The 22,294-nt window shown below is 39.9% G+C and overlaps 1 protein-coding gene across 2 annotated transcripts in view; it reads left to right on the top strand.

Moving 5' to 3' along the window:
- The window catches only part of LOC130876970 (leucine-rich repeat-containing protein 37A3-like), a 111,154-nt gene that overhangs the window by 51,446 nt on the left and 37,414 nt on the right, over positions 1 to 22,294 (top strand). For both annotated transcript variants that reach the window (XM_057773854.1, XM_057773852.1), the window contains 2 exons: positions 14,398 to 14,469; positions 16,576 to 16,650. In XM_057773854.1, the coding sequence (XP_057629837.1) occupies positions 14,398 to 14,469; positions 16,576 to 16,650 (147 nt within the window). The remainder of the gene's footprint in view (positions 1 to 14,397; positions 14,470 to 16,575; positions 16,651 to 22,294) is intronic.

Below are 22,294 nucleotides of genomic sequence, written 5' to 3'. Positions count from 1 at the left end.
CAGATCCCTCTGCATGAGTAAAAAAAAAGGGGGGGGGAATCTGTACTATAGGCAAAGTTGGAAATCTATAGTATAAATAAATATAGAAAATAGGAAATTAAGTAAGAAAACTGAAGTAGAAAATTATTAAGGAGAAATATTAAGAGAACATTTTGCTCACTTGGAGGCTGCCATACCCATCTGGCCCTGCCAGAGGGGAAGGCTGCAGCCAGTAACCTTGGTAACAAAGTAATCTTGCCACATGAGAAGGACCCCACCCTTGTCTGTCCAGTCAGTACTGATAGCCTAGGACATCTGGTATCAGAAGGATTGGACGGGAGACGGTTCCAACTGGTATAAAAAGAGAGGCAGAAGCAAGGCAGTTATCTCACCATCACGATGCCCCTAACAAGCTGCTGATCCTGTAGTGAGATTCTCTGAATGCCTTGCCTCCCGAGAGCAGATCCTTGGAGCATCCGCCATGCTGGAGTTGCAGCCTGAGCTGCTGCCCGCGGCCCGCCATGAGCGGAAGCACTGCAGTCCTAGTCGCTGCAGCTTCAGCTGCTGCTGCCACGCACTTCCAGCCTCGGCCGTAGTCTCCCAGGCCGGGCCCCACCTGGCTTGGGCCCCTTCGGACCCAGTCGCAGAGCATCCAGAGCAGAACATCGCAGACCACACAGCCTATGCAGTCAAGAGTGGAGCTTCTCTGTCAAGCACCCGGTGTAGTCGGGCATCCAGCCTGAGTAAACCCAAAAGTCCTTTTTAGGGCTGAAGAACCCTCACAGAGGATATCAGGTTGTATGATGCTATTTACACTCAAGTATGGAACTTCATAAATCTGAGATTAATAGAAGAGCACAGATGTATTAATGCGTGTGTTTAGTGTGTGAAATGTTAAGAGATATGGATAATTGGTAAAGATTAGGAAATGCTAATTGATAACTTGTATTAAGATTAAGAAGTGTTTTATGGATAATTGATAAGCCAGATGGAGGTTAGGAATTAGTTTTATGTATTAGGATTAGTAGGCTTAATAATTGTGATATTGAATTGTTTGTGTATTGCCTATCACGGACCTCCCATGCGTACTAAGAGTGTGAACCCCTTGACGCATTAGATATAGAAGCTATTAATAAAGAATCATTATAAAGACAATTCTCTTGCTTGGTCTGGTTACTCATCGCTCTCTGGGGAGAAAGGCACTGAATCCTCATAGCACTATCCATAAAAGAACGTTGAGCTGAAACCCAACAGCTTACAACAGTCAAGAGGGTAACCAATAGCACTGACAATTACCTGTAATACTTGGGAGGTGGTCTGTGAGACTTCATGAACCAACAACTTGAAAAGCGGTAACCCATACCAGGTATACTGAACTTTTTATTTGATAGCATATGTTGTCTGAAGGATGCATTATTTCCTTATTATAGGGTGACTCCATTTAAACATATCATCATATATGTTTTATTCAACTCCTCCTCTACAGTCTTAGTTTATGCACTCTCTCTCCCAACTCTGAGTGTTCTTTTATAAAAATCTCACTGAGTCCACTTAATGCTGCCTGTATTTGCATGACATGAGTGTAGGACCATCTACTGGAGCATTGGTAGTCTTTCAGGACCTACATCTCTGAAGAAAACTCAGAGTATTTATTTTAGAAAATGTGTATATTTTTAGGAAGCTTCTATAGTGGTGAGTTTCCATGGGGCATTTCAAAGGTCTTTAGTATTAGTTATCCCTCCCTATATGTAATGACCCCACATTGAGAAGCATCTGTCAGGGCCCCACATTGGAGCGATATCTGTCAGGTTCTGGCCTCAACAGAGTTTGCACATTTCAGGGTAGGGGTATGTAGATTAGAAAAATTAGGTAGGAAGAACAGAGATATGAAAGAAATGCAGAGATATAGAATAGAACCAGGAGGGAAATCCAGTGAGTACTGACTGTGCCTGCATTTATTTTGCTATTCTTATATACCACAATCCAAAAATGGGGGGAAGAAGGCAAAAGATTGCTTTAGCGTGCTACATTAAACAGACAGAGCAATTACTTGCTTGAATAATTGAAACATCAAGCAAAACTATCCTTTAGTTAAGTATTCTATTGCTTATGCAGGACATATAACAACCACACCTTAGACCAAGCATTCTGTAGGCAGCCATTCCTGGGACAAACCTTCTGTCATATCCTTACAAGAGCAAGAATAGACTTGAATTCTCTGACTTTTGGTCAAGGTGATCCACCTCTTTGGGCCGTCTTAGTATTCAAAAACACCAGGTAACCACCCCCTAGGTCAGGATCTCTTGTTTGTAGCCACTCCTTACATCAGACTTGTTGTCAATAACTTTGAGAGAGCAAGAGTAGACTTAAAGCCGGGCGGTGATGGCGCACGCCTTTAATCCCAGCACTCGGGAGGCAGAGGCAGGCGGATCTTTGTGAGTTCGAGACCAGCCTGGTCTACAAGAGCTAGTTCCAGGACAGGCTCCAAAACCACAGAGAAACCCTGTCTCGAAAAAACCAAAAAAAAAAAAAAAAAAAGAAAAAAAAAAGAAAGAAAAAAGAGTAGACTTAAGCTCTCTGACCTTCAGTCAAGTCCCATTTCTGTGGACCCCCATACCTGTACCTCCTCCTCTACCCCGCCTTTCCTTCCTGAAAGCCATGCAGTCTTTCCTCTTGCATTCTTCTTTCTCCTTGCATTTCATCATCTGCATTCTATCTCTGTCCTACCATCCTCATGGCCCTTTACTCATCCCTACCCTCCCTACACACATATCGAATTATTCAAGCTAACATAAATATATGATAGAAAACATGTGTAGTCTTTTGCATATATGAACTACATGGCATTATCCATTCATCCACTGGTAGACATCTAGGCTATTTGTATTCCTGGCCATTGTGAAAAAAAGGGAATAGCAAGTATCTCTATAATATGATATAGAGTTCTTAGAGACTTTGCCAAGGAGTGGTATCATGTATGCAATAGAACTATCTCCAGTTGTTTGTTTGTTTGTTTTGAGGAATACCCCACTGATTTTCATAGCACACCAGTCTGTACTCCCGTGGGCTGTTTGTTGCCCCTGAGCTGGAGAATAAGGAATGATCCGGAACAAGTTAAAACATCACTTTGTATTGGTGTCACAGAGATTGGGTTGACTTTTCTGAATAAATAAATTGCTTAGTGTGATGAGCCTTTGATTAAATTTCCAGAGTTCTGACAAAGGTAGTTCTGACTTTTTTTTTCAACAATTCATGATTTTATAGAGGAATGAATTCTCATGTCCTTACCTCACTATTTTCATTGCTGTCAGCATGTTGTCATAGCTTTAAGTCTCTAACATCTCAGTGACAATGGGATAATTAGGTATTAGTCACAGAAATGATTAGGGAAAAGAAAACTATACTTATTATAGAGGCTGCTATGGTGAAATGCTGTGGTTCCCTGAGGGGCACAGCAGCAGAAATGCTGCAGGTCCCCAAGTGGCAGTAGCGGGCAGTGGGCAGAGGGTCATGAATGCAGCCAGTCCCAGGCAGGGAGCCACGCAGCAGGTGAGAGACAGAGACCTATTAGGCACATCATGCAGAATGAGATTCAATATTTATTTTGTGGGTTATGAAAGGGAAGGGGAAAGGGGAAACGGAGAAGGGGGAAGAGCAGAGAGAGAGAGAACTGAAGAGGGGAAGGGAGAAGGGAAAAGGGAGAGAGAAGCTGCCTCTTTAGGAGAGAGATGGAAAAAGGAAGGAGCTCAGGCTGGAAGCTGAAGGAAGATCCTCAGGAGAGGGAGTGGGTGGGGTTTGTCTCTTAAAGAGACAGGACAGCCCATTACAGAGGTGTTCTCAGATAAGCACAGAAAGTTAAAACCACTATTTCTAAGCCAACCATGACAATGCTCATGTCTATAATCCCAGCATATGAGATTTAAATCAGGAGGATCAGAGTTTCAAGGCCATCCTGATCTGCGTAATGAGTTCTAGTTTGAGACTAACCTGATCTACATGAGAATCTGCCTCAAAAAAAAGCAAAACAAAAATTATTTCTAAGTCATTATTTGATACAATTAATACACACTTAAATAAAGAAATTTTTAAAGTTTTCCATATTAAGTCCTCTGAAAATCAGTGTTAAATTACAGCTCTCTTAAATTTCTTCTAATAAGTTAAGCACAATATTTGGTGTCAGAACTGACTTCAGATTCCTACCTTACTATTTATGATCTTAGGACAAGTTGCAGAGCCTCTGTGCCTGGTTTCCTCATAGGTAAATGAACCAAATATAACCTTGACCACTTAAGATATTGTTAGAATTAAATGTAAAAACAGTGATGATAGATGCCTGGAAGCACATGAATTTTTAATACAATATTTTTTTTCAGAATTTTATATAGTGTAGTTTAATGATATTCACCTTCTCCTCTTTCAGCTCCTCCCAGATTCACTCCTGGTTTCATGTTTTCTTTTTTAAAATGCTCAGTCATTGTGATGATTTGAAAGGAATGTCCCTCATAGTCTTAGTCATTTGAATACATGTTCCCCGGTTGGTGCCATTTGAGGAGGTTTAAGAAGTGTGAGCCTTGTTTTTAAAAGTTATGTCACTGGTGATGAGCTTTGAAAGTTTAAAGACTTGTACCATTTCTAGTTTGCTTTCTCTGCTTCCTGTGGTTGAAAATGTGAGCCCTGAGCTTCCTACTCCCACTGCCATGCCTGTGCTCTACCATCATGGACTTCCAACTTTCTGGAACTATAAGTCCAAAGAAACTCCCTTTTTCTGTATGTTGTCTTGGCTATAGTGTTTTATTTTTTTTGATATTTTTTTTAATGAAAAAATTTCCACCTCCTCCCCGCCTCCCATTTCCCTCCCCCTCCCCCACTCCTCTGCCCCTCCCCCACTCCTCTCCCCCTCCCTCTCCAGTCCAAAGAGCAGTCAGGGTTCCCTGCCCTGTGGGAAGTCCAAGGTCCTCCCCCCTCCATCCAGGTCTGTAGTGAGGAGCTGCGGGTAGGCCTGCTTTTCGTCCCGCCAGGCTCCCACATGGTTAGCTTTACACCTGAAATAACAACACACAAACTGTATTCATTTAAACACTGCCTGGTCCCATTATATCTAGCCTCTTCTTGGCTAACCCTCATATCTTGCCTAGCCCATATTTAGTAATCTGTGTAGCACCAGTCTTACCGGGAAAGATTCAGCATGTCTGACCTGGCGGCTTGCTTCATTGCGTCTGCCCAGGAGAGGAGAGGCATGGCGTCTGCCTAACTTCCTCTCTTCCCAGCATTCTGTTCTGTTTACTCCACCCACCTATGTTGTAACCTATCAGGCCAAGCAGTTTCTTTATTAATTGACCAATGAAATCAACAGATTGATATATGATACTCCCATATCACAGGTCTAGGAAGGTGAGCATCCAAACAGGCTAGGCTCCCACAAAGCCAGTACATGCAGTAGGATCAAAACCCAGTGCCATTGTCCTTGGCTTCTCATTGGCCCTCATTGTCCGCCATGTTCAGAGAGTCTGGTTTTATCCCATGCTCTTATAGTCCCAGTTCAGCTGGCCTTGGTGAGCTCCCAATAGATCAGCCCCTCTGTCTCAGTGGGTGGGTGCCCCCCTCGCAGTCCTGACTTCCTTGCTCATGTTCTCCCTCCTTCTGCTCCTCATTTGGACCTTGAGATCTCAGTCCGGTGCTCCAGTGTGGGTCTCCATCTCTGTCTCCATCCATTGCCAGATGAAGGTTCCCACTGATGGCTCTTCTGGTACCGAGATCAGGTCTCCTTGCTGGCCAGGTAGCTCGCAAACAAAAGGCCTTCCTTGCTTGCTGCAGGCAGGCTATTGAATCAAAAGGACATCCCCCACCCGGTTGCACTCACGACTCGGTTCCAGCACCCAAACAGGCTGAGCTGGGGGATGTTCCTATAGTGTTTTATCACAGCAATACAACTACACCCATTGTGCCCATGAATTCTCAGTTGTAGAAACATCACTGGAGTGTGCTTGTCCTATGAAGAATCTCACTCTGGAAAGATCCAGAAACATTTACCTGTCCACAACTCCTCAGTTATGGGTGTCTCTTACTTTGAAGAGACATCATGACCATGACATGTCTTAAAAAGCAAAATGTTTAACTGGGGCTGGATCACATTTCAGAGGTTTAGTCTATTATCAATATGGTGAGAAACAAGGCGGCACACAGCCAGACATGGTGCTAGAGAGGTAGCTGAAAGTTCTACATCTGGATCGGCAGGTGGCAGGAAGAGAGTATGAGCCACTGGCCCATCTCGGGGCTACAGACCTAGCATATCTGACAGACTTTTCTGTGAAGCAGGACGTTCTGCAGGGCTGTCCCTCTGTGTCTTGTCAGAGGTCGGCAGTCCTTTCCTTTGTGTCCTCTTTGTCCAGTTTGAATAGCGTTCTGTCAGCAGTCAAGGCAAGGGCACTTTCTAGCCTGATGGCTTACTTTTGCCACACAGAAAGTAAACTCCATGTGGAGTTTCTTCGATGTCCGTCATCTTCTCTGAAGTAGATTGGTGCTGCCAAGGGCAGACATGTCTCGTCATAAAAAAGAAATAATAAACCTATGTTATCTTAAATGTCATATTCTGTAGATCTCTGAAGTGTTTTAAGATGACCTATCTAAAGTATCTCTGTTTGACCCTGAAAACATACCTAATATGACTGTAAGTTTGATTGTAATGACTACTATTAACTTACACTTCTTTATATCCTAATTAGTTGGTAATGATAACTTTCAAGTACTAGAAATTTGCATTATATTGCTAAATGAGCTGTATAGATACAATGCCTTGAACACGATTAGAAATGTATGTACAGTATGTTCTAACAAAATTAATCTCAAATTTGTATCAATATGCAAAGATCTATATCAATGCAAAATATTTAAAATAAGTAATTGCTTTCTTTTGGTTTAAAAGTAAACTTAATAATCTACCTTTTTATTATTTCTCTGTTCCCTTCTTTTTCTTTCTGTGTAGGCTCAGAAATATACCTTTATATCCTATTGTATCTATATCCCCTTTTTTTCTTTTTAGAGTAGATTCAGTAATCTACCCTTATATCCTATCATATCTATATCCCCCTGTTTTCTTTTTAGAATGAGGTCCCTGAATCTGTTTTCCTTTGTTCAGCTTTTTTCATGACCATTACCAGTAACAACTTATAGCCAATCCCCCTAAACAATGATAAATATCCATAACCCAATGACACACTAAAACTACCCATCCCACCTCTTGGGAATGTGGGTGTCATGTTCTTAAAGTTACTTCCTGCTGTCTGGGGGCAGCAACATCTTTAGGGGATCCTGAAAAGAAAATTTAGGTTAATTGTCACGTCCTGGGAGACATAATTGTATCATTTGTTGAACAGTCTCTGTAATGGGAAAGTGCAGGGCTTATCTCAAGTTCTAGCTAGAGTAGTCTGCAAGGCTGAGTCATTTCAGTTAACCACCTCCAAATTGTCCTGAGTAATTTGTAATTCAAAGCCAATCTTTAGGTGGTGGTTTTCAGCTTAGTGGTGTTGTCATAGTCCTAGTGGAATCATTATTGTGGGGCCCCATCATCCTTTTAGAGACTTCAAAGCTCACTGTTATGCATAGTCTTAGTTGACTGCAGAAAATTTAAATATTTTAAATGTCATGTGCAGCAAATCTCAGATTAAAGGATCAATATTTGTTATCTAGAGTACAAAACTTAATTCCTACTTACCGGAGAGTGACTCAAACCTGAAATCATGTACAGGAAGGTAAATAAAAACTTTTTTTAGATCTAGTATTCTATGTGACCATTAATATCATGACAAAAGCATGTATATATATATATATATCATATAAAATTTGAGATAATATTTATACCTTAAAAAGCTGTCAAAGATTTAAAATAAAACCAAAATATTATGAGAGTAGTGGCAATAAAATAGTCCCTAAATTTTAGTTTTTCTTCTTTCCCTTATCAGGTGACTCTTCTGATATGATACAGAGATTTGGAATTTTACTTTAACAAGCATGCTTGAGTTTAGAGAAGGAGAGAGTCACACTCCAACTCCAAAGCTAGCTTTAATTTCAGTTGGACTGGGACTACAAAAAGAACATTTGTATCGTATGTTTATAGAGAACAGCAAAAACAAATGTTTAGGAAGATTTATGAAATTTTATCCAGTTGGAGATATGATATGCTAATAGGCCAATTTACTTTTGTTCTTTGGAAATATTTTCTAGATGATTTATCCTTTTTCTTCAGATGTCTCATATGTCTTGTGGTCTTCAGATTCCTTAGCTGGATGCCTTCATTCTCCTGAAAGACAAACAAAATCCTGCCCCAACCATAACTTTGAGGAGATTCCCAAGTTATATCTGATCAAATGAAAAGCATTTGTTTGTTGTATAGGTTAGTATAGATTGAATGCTAATGCTGTTTGATGAACTGTGACTTCTTCTAATTAAGGGGTCTCTCTTGTTCAAATCTAATCTTTATAATATTTGTTTTATGGTTGCTCCTGAACTTTTTGTTCTTACTTCTATAGCAGGTTTATCATTCAGGATAGTATCTTTTTTCTTTTTTTTTTTCCCAATAGGCATTACGTTCTTTAATTGCTCTGGGAAGCGGTTTCCTCCATGATGACAGGAAATGATTGCACAGAATTTTGCATAGGGGCCTGCTAGAGGCTGCTCAAGGCGTTTCCCTATGGCAAAGGTTTACCTTGACTGTTCCTTTCTGATCTACATGCCTGCCTTTGCCACACCTTATGCATAATCCATAAGGGAGGGGATTTCTGTTTGGATTATGCTTAGAAAAAACATTGTTTCTAGGAACTCCCTGTTTACAGTCCCTTTTTAGGTGACATTATGAGATGCAATATTGATTATATCTCAGATCCATTCCTCCAAAAGTGCTGATCTTACCTTAACAGTCTAATTAGCATTTTGCATTAGCATTTTTTTTTTTTTTTTTTTGGTTTTTTGAGACAGGGTTTCTCTGTGTTTTTTTGGAGCCTGTCCTGGAACTAGCTCTTGTAGACTAGGCTGGTCTCGAACTCACAGAGATCCGCCTGCCTCTGCCTCCTGAGTGCTGGGATTAAAGGCGTGCGCCACCACCGCCCACATTAGCATTTTCAAAAGCTGGATTCAATTATTTGTCTAGCTTCTGAATTTGCTATCATTCTATTTACTATAACTTTAGTAAATGACTCAATTTTCTTTCCTATTTCTCCAATTCTGTCCCAAGCATTCAAAACCACTGTATGGCATAAAGCTAAGGTGTGGTCATCATATAGAGATTGCCTTTCTCCATTAGCATAATCCCCCTCTCTAAAAAGTTGGTCTTGGGAGATTTCCATACCTCTAGCCCTACTTTGTTGTTCAATGGTCTTAGTCTCATTTTTCTACTGGATCCTCCATTGTAACTGAGGACCAGGATGTCCTGGACCTCCCTCTGTAGACCAGGCTGTCCTTGAACTCACAGAGATCTGCCTGCCTCTGCCTCCCAAGTGCTGGGATTAAAAGTGTGTGCCACCATACCTTGAATTTACAGAGATCTGTCTACCTTTACCTCCCAAGCATTGAGATTAAAGGTGTGTGCCACCATGCCTTGAACTCACAGAGGTCTGCCTGCCTCTTTCTTCCAAGTGTTGGGATGGATTAAAGGTGTGTGCCACCACACCCAACTACTCTCTTTTATTTTAAGGACTTCAGACTTTTTTTTCTCCCAAGCCTGTATATATTTTTTAAACACACTGTAAACCATTTAGAGGTTTTCTTTGTCTTTGAGTCTATCTTTACTGTATCTCTCTCTTTTTCTGACCATGTGAGTCTTTAATTTGCTAAGCAATATGGAGAGGATTAAAGCCGTGGCTTTGACAGCTGAATCTAGCCCATTCCTTAGCTTTCTGAGATTCCAACCTCATGACAGAGGTACCAGCTGTAGCCACGTTTATTGCCACAACTCTCTGGTATTTCAAGGTCCCTGTCAACAAGCCAGCTGTAGCAGTGTGCTCACTAACCATACTCAAATGCTCTGTAGGTGAACCTCCTGCCTGAAAGAGTCAGAGTTTGCACTGGCAGGATGGCCCAGAAAGCCAGCATTTTTAAAAGCAAGGCTTTTTTCCTGCTATGGCTGAAAACCAAAAAGCATGCAGTCAGCTTTTCATCATTTAAGTGTTTTGTGGCAGGACCTTTTAAAAGAGCTGCAAGATTTTACAGCTAAAGCTGAGTCAGGAAGCCTCTCTTAAATGAGAGTGCTTGCCTCTAGCAAGCAGAGCCCAGCCAAGAGAGTACTGTTATCAATAAGCCATGCTTAACTCTTCTTATTTTATGTCTAGAATTAGTTCCCCAGCTCTCTCAGGCTTTATGTGGATGCAGTTGTCCATGTGGGTGCCATTTGTTGACTGAGTTTTCTGTTCTACCTGGTTCCCGCAGTTGTTAAGTCCCAAAGAAATCACACAGAGGTCTACATTAACTATAAACTGATTGGCCCATTAGGTCAGGCTTCTTATTAACTCCTATAATTTACGTTAGCCCATTATTCTTGTCTATGCTGGCCACGTGGCTCAGTACCTTGATTCAGCGAGGCAGTCACATCTTGCTCCTCCTTTGGCTGGGACAAGACTGCCAAATATGCTTTCCTCTTCCCAGAATTCTCCTGTTCTTGTTGCCCTGCCTCTCCTTCCTGCCTGGTTGTCCTACCTGTACTTCCTGCCTGGCTACTGGCCAATCAGCGTTTACTTAAAATATAATTGACAGAATACAGACCTTTGTCCCACACCACTTCCCCCTCTTTTTTTAAAACAAGAACTCTGAATCTGATATCCTTTGTTTAGCTTTTCTCCTGACTATTAGCCGTAACAACTTGTAACCAACATTCTAAACAAATGAAAATATCCATAGTCCAATTTTTTTGGGAATATGGGTGTTTCTTGTTTTTAACAACTGGATTTGGATTTTTTAATTTTTCTGGTGAGACACGTTCTCCACAGTAACTGGGAATGACTGAACCACGTTCATCATTGGGGGTCTGCAAGAGGCTCCCCCATGGCGTTTCCCAATTGGAATCTGGTTGCCTTGTCTGTCTTTTGTTGACCTACATTCATTGATTCAATGTTGGCCTTTGTCACACCTCCTACATATACCTGAAGGCTGAGTCCTCCTATTTCTGCCATTTCCAGAGGAGAAATTATTCCTAGGAATCCCTTGTCTACAATCTCTTCTCAGATGTCCCATTCTACCACAATTAAAACATTTGGTATTTTGATGTCTTCTCTTATCATTGGAAATTGCTTTTCCTTCCCGAGCTTCAGTACCATAGTCAACTGACTCGACATTCATTTTATGCAAGACCCATTCATCCATGGGTGCTGATCTGCTCTTTAAAGGCTTAAGGATCCTTTTGCATTCTACATTGGCATTTTCATAAGCCAAAGACTCAATTGGTATATGTCTAGCTTCTGTATCAGTTACCCCTATTTGTACAGCCCTAATTGGTCTTTGTAAAAAGTCACTAAAAGTTTCTCTCTGACCCTGTTTAACCCTAAGATATGATTCAATTCTCTTTGTTGGTTCCTAAATCCTGTCTCAAGACTTTCAAGATGCTGTGCTACATAGGGACAGGTGTGTTCATCAAAAAGAGTTTGATCCTGAGATTCAGAGTAAAGTTCCTCTCCTAGAATTTGATCTAGGGAAATCTCAAATCATTTTGTTTTTTCCTATTGTTCTAAAATTCTAGCTTCTTCCTTAAAAAAACACCTCCCAAGTAACTGCAGTCCATTTTCTAGAACTGCTAAGATTAACTGAGTCTAGTCTTGTGGCATTGCTTTGTTACTGGAAGCCCTCGTTTTGACCATTTCCCTAACAAAGAACAAATGTAGTCTATAAGTTACAATTGCTTATTTAATTTCCTTTTGATCAGTCATATGTATGGACTCCCATTAATATTCTTTGACAGCCTTAGAGTACTTAGGGTCAGATACTCTTTCTGATGTTATTACTGAAAAGGCATGCAGAACTCTAGGGAAGCTATCCTGAAGATTTTTATGTACTGATGAGGCTAAAGTTTGTCTTTGTACCTTTTGTCCCTGGTCATCAAATTTGATGTTTGTCAGTCTTTTCAAATATATTTACCACTGCCTTTTATTATATCTGGATCTCCTGTCCAGTGCTCTGTTCTAATCCTCTCATTGAGGAGTCCAAGATATAAAATCTGTCCAGTAGAGATAATGTCTCATCCTTGTACATAATCTTTATAGGATGCATATTACCTTCCTGGAGAGACATTCTATCAGTCAATCTGTCATACCCCTTCGACAGAGTCCGATTAATACATTCAACAGTACAAATTCTTTCAAGTAATGCTTAAGCACACACTGTCATTGATTGAGTTTTATGTGCCAAATCAGCTGTATCCTTCCCAGAGTGCTGAATTTTCCTTTGAATAAATTACTGTCTGTACCTTTTCTAAAAGTACCTCAATTGACTGAGTTTTGTTAGTTAAATTGTTTGTATCCTCCTTCAGAGTTCCAACCTCTTTTCTGAGAAGCTTGTATAAATCTGTAAAGACTGTTTTATTTCTAAAAGTGCCTCATTCTTAGCCCTATTGTCAAACCATATTTTTATGAAAAAGATATTAAAGACAAGACTAATCCCCCGAATAAAAAATAGTGATAATCATATAAGTCTTGTAAAACCTTGTACATGATGTAAGTAAAGAGGCTATTGAAATGTTGGAAGGTTGTCTGACATATTGTCCTTTTAAATTATAAAGTTATAATTTATATTTCAGTTTATAAATCTTATGGTTGATTTTGAGCTGGAGTAGGTGCAATAACCATTACCTGCCAGTAGGTGTCATAGGCCACCTACAAAACAAACCCAGTTGGGTCTAGAAGTGCACTTGGAGACACATGGCTAGTCTGCATATGATTTTATTAATCTAAGCTGAAAGCTATGCTTAGATTAATAATAGTTCTTTACTAGAAACCACAGACTGTGTGCGCTGATCGGTCAGCAGCCACAGGAGCACAAGGATAACAAGATAACAGAAGGCACCTGGGAAAGCTGTATCCTGTCTGAGTTTCCGCACGGTGCGTGGCAGCGGGACACAAGCACCAGGAAAAGCGTGCGGGGACTTGAAGCTGCCCCAAGGTGTGTAATGAGATAATATAAAGAACCACGGCTAATCTGTAGCAAGAAAAGCCGCTGCTGCATAAGAATTCTATAACCAAATGAACTGCTGGCTCTGTGCTGGCTGAGCAGGGCTGAAGGAGGATTCAAGCCGAGCCGGGCTTGCTCTAAGCCCAGCGGTGTGCAGTCAGAGCTGGGGGTTCTAAAACCAAACGTTCAGGTGCCAGATGATGACGGAAGTCACAAAATAATCCCATACCAGTTCAGAATAATGAATAATAAAGGGGTTATTTATTTAAGGGAAAACTTACAGATCACTGTTCTCAATAACAGTCCTCTGCGTGAACAAGAACAGAGTCTAGCAGCCAGAAGCAGGAGCCAGAAGCAAGAGAAACAGGGCATGCTTTACAGGTGCTTTTACCGTATCAGAGACCACATCCAAGTGGGCTGGTATCTTAAGGGCTATTGGCTGAAGAAGCGGAATGTGTGCCCACAGCAGCCAGGGAAATAATCTCCCCACCCCCAAACTCCCTCCCACAAACATTTCCTCTCTTAACTGAATTAACTACAAATTATCTTATATTTCTAAAAATGGAGAAGCATCTTGAATTGTGGGACACATTAAAAATAGTTTCATAAATTGAAAGGCTTTACTATCAATGTCATTGTTTATAGGATTTTTTTAAATTAGATTTATTTATTTTTTGTGTCTGAGTATTTTGCCTGTAGGTATGTCCTTGCAGACCATGCCCTCAGAAGTCAGAAGAGGGCATTGGATTCCTGAAATTAGAGTTATGGATGGTTATAAACCACTGTGCCAATGCTAGGACCTGAACCTGGGTCCTTTACAAGAGCAACTAGCACTTCTAACCACAGAGCCCTATCTCCAGCTCTTCATCCATAAGATTTTTGACCAAAAGAATTCGTCGGCATTTTTTCTTGGCAATCCACTTTTTTCCCTGTTTTTCTTCTGCTTGTCTTTAATGTTATACATATGAATAGTTTCCAAAGTATGGATGTTTATAGAGTCTAGGTGTGTCTGTGTATGGGTACATGTGTGCCAGAGCATGTGATTGCCATAACATTTATGTAGAGGTCAGGGGACAACTTGGGGAGGCCAGTGTTTTCCTTCCATCATGCAGGTCCTAGGGATTGACCCTAAATAGTCAGGTTTGATGGCAATTTACCGGTCGAGTCATCTTGTTGTCCCACAAACCAATTTTAAAACGTTCCATATGCCAAAGAAATCAAACTGTATAAAAAGATTCATGCACATTGAAAATTCAATTGCTTTGTATTTTTCAGAATTCTCAGCCGTAATCCTCTCACAATTGTTGAAGATCCCTACTTTTTTAAATTGCCAGCATTAAAATATCTGTAAGTATTATGATAGTCTTATAGTTTTTGAGATGACTCCTCCTATCCTTCTTTCTGATTTCCACTAGAAAGTATACCTTCTCTTTCTTATTAGTTATTTGATAATATCATACACTTTGTTTTGATCACATTCATCCCTTTTCCCCAACTCTTCCCAAATCCACACCCCTTCCCTACTACCCACCCAACTTTGTGTTCTTATACTTTTGTGTGCGTGACTTTTCCATGGAGCATGAACAACCTACCTGAGGCCACACTCTCAAAGCCTTCAAGGTACATACCCATATCAGAAAACTGAGGACAAGAATCTGTACAGAGAATTAATCAGACATACAAGGGAAGTGCACTCAGATGTCAAGCTGCTTTGCCCTTTCAGTCCTAGCCCAACAAATCAGACAGCTCCTCTATATGTCTTTGTAAACTTTAGATTATTCTTATGGTGCTTTTTATCTTAAAAACGATTAGCAAGACATCTGGTCTAACATAAAGTTATTTTATAGCTTTGTTTCTACTAATGGTGCATACTAAAATCTGTGACTTGGTCATTTTAGCATTAAGATAATTAGAGCCATCTTGGCTCCTGGGGAAATTTAGTTGTTTACCTTGATCATTAACCAGAGCTAAGATCTAAGTCAACTCTTTAAGTGGAACTCATACGCCTTAGCTATGAAACATGTTCTTGTATGTATTTTATTCATTAAAACTCTGTATAAGCTATCATCCCAATTGTCAGTTAGATAGTACAGTCTAGGAATATGTAATCTTCTTGACAATCCACAGGGCAAGAATGCCCAGTAGATAGGGATATTTCCGTAAGATAAATACACTACAATACAGGAAGCGTTGGTGGAAGTCTCTCCACATCTACTCACACCATGCCAGATGCCAGGGAAAGATTGTAGTAGCAACAGGTAAAGGCAGAACAGAAGCAAAAGACAGTCTGGAGTCTGTAACCTCATAGCCATGCTTAGTGAGGTTCTCCCATCAAAGAACTTTCCTCTTGGTGGGCTGACACCCTGAACTTCAGTCGCCAACTCCTGCTCCTCTGGCACTGGCCACTGACACATGCTTATTCGAACCATCACACTGTGTGTGAGCTTCTATAGGAGTGGGTTCCCAAACAACTTTTTCAAAAGATCTTTAGTGTTAGTATTTCTCCCTGTATTCTATCCTCTGCTTTGCTCATCAAAGGGTACTTTGTCTTAAAGATAAAAAGTCAGTTTTAGTTTTAACTTGACTATTTTTTAAATGCTATTAAAGGGCTGGAGAGGTGTCTCAGCAATTAAGAAGAGTGTCTGCTAGTCTTGCAGAGAACCTGAGTTTGATTTCCAGCACCCAAGATGGCTGATCATAACTGCCTTTGTTTTTAGCTCTGGAAGAATCTGATGCTTCTGACCCTCATAGACACCTATACTCACGTACAGATTCCCCCACACAGACTCATATACACACAATTTAAAATAAACTGAATCCTTTCAAAAGTTACTAACAAAGAGAAGGATGAAGATAAGATAAATAATGGGCAAGACATTCAGCCTGGGGAAAACCAGTATTGAAGATCATAGAGAGATATGCAATGTAGATGAAGCTGGTATCTGTGGTCGAGACCTTTTGCTGCTCTATTTGAGGACTTGCATTTGAATCCTAACACCCATGTGGGTAGCTCACAATACACTATAACTCCAGCCCCAAGAGATTCAATCCCCTTTTCTGTCTTCCATGGCACCCCCATACATTCATGTGCACCTACGTAGATACACAGATACATATATGTACAAAATAAATTGATAAGAGAGATGAATATATCATCTCAGAAAGCAGAGAAATATATATATATGTATATATATATAATAAAAGAACATAAAATATGAAGTAGTAGTTATATGGTAAATGCAATATGAAAATGAAAGGTAAGAAGATAGATTCTATTCAATGCCATCTCATTAAGTGGATGATATAAGTAGCACTAGATATAGTAAGCCCTATAGAAGTTTCTTCTCTGATGGGCTTACTTACTCCTGAGACAGATACTTTTATAGGAAAGCCAGAATGTAAGTAACCACTTGCGATGAAAATGGCTCCTCATGAAATCTTTCTCTCCTTCAGAGACCTGGGGACAACACAAGTACAGCTGACAACGCTTGGGAACATTCTCATGATGACCCTGCAACTGGAACAGCTGTAAGGTTTATTTTCTTAGGATAAGTTCACCTAGCTCTTTTAAATATTTGTTTTATGCTAGTTTTTTTGTCTTATCAATTTCTTGTCAGGACTGTTTAGATAAAAATTTCATGCAATTAAGTTCAAATCATAGTTAGCTAACTACTGCTACAGAGCTTAGGTAACTATGCAAGCTCTATCATCCCCAAAAGGCCCATCATGGGCAGTGAGATGGCTCAATGCATAATTCTATGAAAGCCTGGTGACCTGAGTTTAATTCCTAGAAACTACGTTGAGGACGGAGAAAGTCAACTCGACAAGGATGTCTTCTTACCTCCACTAGTGCTCAAACAACACACAACATAATAATAAAAGTTCAAAGGCCTCCTGTGCCTTTTTAGTCACTCCTCTCACCCTTTAATCCATCACTACTCTTATTTCTGAGCCTATAGTTTTTCTTTTCCAGAATGTCTCATAAAAGACATTTCATAGTGTGTGGCCATTTGTATCTGTCTTCTCTCACTGGGTGTGATTCTTAGTATATCTCGTCAGCAGTGCATGGCAGTTGCTCCATTCACTTAATTTTTCAGTTTTCCTTAAGGCATTTACATGGATTGAGGGTGTACTCAGTTAGTAGAATGTTTGTCCAGCATCATGATGCCCTGGGTTTATATAAACCAGGCATGGTGGTAAATACCTGTCCTTCCCAGCACTTATGGAGAGGAAGCAGGAGAATAGCAGATTAAGGTGTCTTTGACTGCATAAGTAGTTTCTGACTAGCCTGGGATACATATGAGACCCTGTCTCAACAACAACAAAAAGTTGCCTTTCTACTAGCTGATACCTAGTAATGTTTGTGTCCTTGTAATCTGATTTGCATTTACTTAATAATGGGTGCTGTGGACTGTTTAGTTGTACTCAGATATATCCTAGTGCTGGGTATTTGAATCTGTGTCCATATAGATGTTTTTGTTCTTGCTGAGCTTTGGTTTTAGTTTGTCTTTGAGACAGGGTCTCTTTTATATAGGCCAGGTTGCCTTTGAACTTGCTGCTATCCTGCCTTTGCCTCCTGAATTGTGTCTTCTCTGACTTTACAGGCTTTTGCCACCATACACATTTTTTTTTTACTAAGAATCTCTTTTTCTTTATTTTGTATGCATGTATTTGTGTCTGTGAATGTGTGTGGTAAGTACATGCTGTGATACTCATGTGAAGATTCATAGACAACTTCCAAAAGTCTCCTTCCACCATGTAGGTTCTGAGTATTGCAAATGCCCTTAATCCACGGAGCCACCTTGCTGAGTGAGTTGTTTTCTTTACTCTGCATGCAAGTCCTTTCTTCCATGTATGTGTTTAGTAAGTACCGCTTCTCTGGCATGACTTGCATTTTCACTAGTATGAAGAGCACATGTTTTTTAATTTTTATGTATGATGCACTCTAGCAGTGTTTCTTCTATAGCGTGTGCTTTTTGGTGGCTTACACAAGAAATCTCTGTCTGAGTTACCCTCTGTTGGAACTGCAGCTCAGGTGGGTAAGAATGGCATGGGGATAATAGTTTGGAGGATAACCAGCCTGGAAGTCTTGCAGAGGACAACCAAATAGTCAGAGTTTTCTTCAGCAGCAAGCATTGCCTCTCCCTTTCTTTCCAGCATGCCCTGGCCAGTGCTATACCCTGGCCCTTCACTGCAAAGGACCAGGCAGTGGCTACCTGCCTGGCATGATCTCTGCCTGTGAAATTTTCCTCTTGGGTAAGGTAGCACAAGTCCCCCCATGGTTCTCTGGTTCTAGGGAGAAAATCTCCCAGGAGGCAGGTGACAGTTTTCCAAATGAGTTTTCTAAAGATTCAGTGGAAGCTACTCCAGATTCAATTAACAACATGCTCATGGTCAGGTGATGCACAGTGCATGCCTTCTCCAGCCTGATAAGAACCATGAGGGGCTTCTTTAACACCCCACTCAGATGCCTGAAGAATCACTACGAAGCAGTGTCCATGGAGATGTGCTTACAGAGAAATGCAGGTTTTTGAGGAAGATGAGAAGGACCTGGAGCAGAAGTGTCAGCACTGCAGCCACCCCTGTGTGACAAGAGATGGCACTTCATCCTGGTGATTCCAAAGAGGAGCACACTGCAGGCAGGAAAGAAAGTAGCAAGATCAGAAAACACAGCAGCAACACTAGAATCCCAGTGCATCCCAAAGGACTCATGGCATTCAGTCTCCACCTCTGAAGATAAGGACAATGAGTCAGTGCAGGAATATGGTGACCCAACCTGAAACACCAGTAACTGTTTATATTAAAGTGACATTTTAGACATTAAAATCCTTGTCTTTTTTGGTAGAGCTGCATTTTGAACACACTAACTATTTTACAAGTCCTCTGGTGCCAAAACAAAACAAAAAAAAAACGAAAAACAAACAAACAAACAAAAAACATGAATGCTGAAATCAGAGCCAGGATAATGGCTGGCCCCTTTTCCTTTGGATGTTCTGAAATCATGTACTATCACAGGTATATAACTGACTGGAAAAAGGAAACAAAATGTTATAATAAAATGATTAAGAAAAAAAGTGTAAGGGGAAATGAGTGACTACTTGCTCACTAACCAAGTGCTCCAAGAGTCCTTTCTTCACTGCTTTGATCCACTGAAAGCATCTGAAAACAGAACACTAGGCAGAGACTCTCATCCCATTGCCTCTGGAACTGGAGTTAGACCCTTCCATAAGCAGAAAACAGTAGACTATGGCCATATTGTTCTTACTTTGTGTCTTTACAGTCCTTTGCTTTTCTCTTGTTTTGTGGTGTGTGTTTCACACACATTCATGAAAGAGAAAGAGAAAGGAGAAGGAGAGAGATGAGAGGAGTCTCTAGGGGTTGAATGGGTTGTAGTACAAACATCCCAAGGTCAAAGCTGTATTGGTTCCTCGTGTTTATCTATTCATTCAAGTTGGGAGTGTAGTACGATTAATAAAAACCCAGACACAGATATTGAGGTCCAACCTGAATATCAGAAAAGCAAAGCAGCTGAGCCGCTAGAGAGCTCTTACCTCTAAGAAATCATCAGACTAAAAGAGCATGAATTCCTTCCTGTCTCATCCCACCTTATATTCCTCTCTAATGCTGGGATTAAAGGTGTGAGACACCACTGCCTGGTCTTTTGTGGTTTAGTTTTACTTTCAGGTCTTCAGGCAAACTTTATTTATTAAAATACAATTGGAATATAACTACAATTATTTTATTGTCTAAAACAAAAAGGAAGGTTATAATTAATATAAGAAATTATATACAATAAGTATAATAACTGTATACAATATATACAGGCAATAAATATAACAACAATGTCTAGTCCATTTCCATTGAACAAATTCAGAGAAAATACTCATTATCTATGTTAGCTTGATGAGTTCAAAACCTTGTACCTAATTTACTTTCTATCATACCTTGCATTGCCATCCAAAACTGTCTTGATATCTCTCAAACTTGTATACTTTACATTTCCTTAGTGAGTTTCTTTTCTGAGTTTCATAAACACTTAAAACTACAACTATCTAGTCTTTAACTACCTCAGAGACCCAATATTAACTGAGTAAGCGGGAGATGTAAGCAAGTGACTTCCAAAAATGTGAGAAATGACAGAAACAGCTGGCTGCCTGGACAGTCACCCAAAGTTCCTCTGCAATGTTGGGGCATCCATCTTCAGCCTACAGGCCTAGAATATTTGACAGACTTTTCTATGAAACTGGGTTTTTGGAGAACTGTCCCACCTTGTCTGGGCAAGGTTTGGCAGTCATTCTCTTTTGGGTCCTGCTGTCTCATTAGGACAACATACATCAGCAGTTGAAACAAGGGTACTTTCATACCCAGTAGCTTACTTTTGTCACAAAGAAAACAAACTCCAAGTGGAGTTTCTTATATTCCCATCATCTTCTCTGAGGTAAAGTGGTGCTGCCAGGAGCATACATGTTTCATTGTCATAAAAAAAAAAGGAAAAAATAACCTATGTTACTCGACAATAGAAGTTATAAAATAGGCCCACACAGGTTAAGAATTATGTATAATAAAATTTTATTTATTTAGGGGAGACTCATAGATCACTGTTCTAGATCACAGTCCTCTACACGAATGGGTAACAGGAACCGAGTCTGTCAGTCAGAAACAAGAGCCAGAAGCAAGATTGTTGTTTTGTAGAATTGCAAATGAGTAGTTGATTGGGTTGGGTTTATTTGTTGTTGTTTTTTTTAAGTTCTTATTTGGAGTTCTGGCCAGAATGTTGTAAGTAGGTGCACCATTTCCACAGCTGGTACCCAAAAACCGGTCTCATAGTAGCACTATCAGCATCATGACATCATATCAACCAGGTGGAGTCGTTATTGTGGGACCCCATAGTCTTTCTAGAAGCTTCAAAGATTACTGCAGGGAAATCTACTGTTCATTGTTGAAAACTTAAACATTAGTCATATAGACATATATTCAGTGAAAGATATGATATAGAAAAATGAGCATGGAGAAAAGTAAAATATTTCCTTAAAATCTACCTTCTTTCTGTCCCATACCAGATGACTCCTGACATGAGACAAAAATTCAGAATTTTTCTTTTAACAACATGCTTGGATTTAGAGAAGGAAAGCCATTGACTATCTCTAAAGCTAGTTGTATTTTTAAGTAGAAATGTATACATGTCCAGATAATCAAATTTTACCATACAGATAATATAGCATCACAAATGAGATTTCTCTTTGCTTGGTGATCCTTTCTGGGTAGTTATCTTTTCATTTTTAGACATCAAGGTCTCTCAACTCTTTGAAGATGAGTATTTTCCTGCAAAGACAAGAACAGAACCTTGCCCCAACCCTTATGAGGTTTTTTGTTTGTTTGTTTACTACCTGTATAATTATCACCCCTACGGATGAACTGTCATTTCTCTTTCTCAAGAGGTTTCTCTTTTACAAACCGAATCTTTATTAATTTTAGTGGTATCCATAGCTTTTCTTCTCCTGTAGAAAGAGGAATAAAACTCTTCCCCAGCGTAGCACATCTCCTGGTTTCCATTGTGAGGTCAGCACATCCTTGGAATACACTGGCTGATTTAATTCAGCAGTTTTTTTCTATTATCCAAGGTCTCTCTGCTGCTGTCATTCCTTTCTCATTAACATTAAGAAAATTCAAGGTTAATAGAGTTATGCAATCTATTTCTGGGGGTATTTTCCATCCCTTTCTGTTTGTTTAGCGTATCCTTTATAATATGATTTGACCTTTCTATAACTGCCTGACCTATAGGATTGTTTGGTATGCCTGTAATATGCTTTGTATTATAATAAGCAAAAAAACAGTTTCATTTTCTTAGACACATATGTAGGACCATTATATGTCTTTATTTGTGCAGGTATATTCATGATGGCCATAACTTCTAATAAATGCATGATTACTGAATCAGCCTTTTCTGAGCTCAAGGCAGTTGCCAATTGAAAACCTATATAACTGTCAATGGTGTGGTGGACATATTTTAATTTTCCAAATTCTGTAAAGTGGAACACATCCATCTGCCAGATCTCATTCCTTTGAGTACACTTTTGGTTACTCCCTGAAGGTAATGGTGTTAGGTTATAGAAAGAGCAAGTAAGACATTTTTTTATAATCTCCTTAGCTTGTTGCTATGTAATAGAAAACT

This window comes from Chionomys nivalis, chromosome 7 (genome assembly GCF_950005125.1).
Source record: "Chionomys nivalis chromosome 7, mChiNiv1.1, whole genome shotgun sequence".
NCBI lineage: Eukaryota > Metazoa > Chordata > Mammalia > Rodentia > Cricetidae > Chionomys > Chionomys nivalis.
The sequence above is the reverse complement of the archived record's forward strand: the minus strand, read 5'-3'. Positions and strand labels throughout refer to the sequence as shown.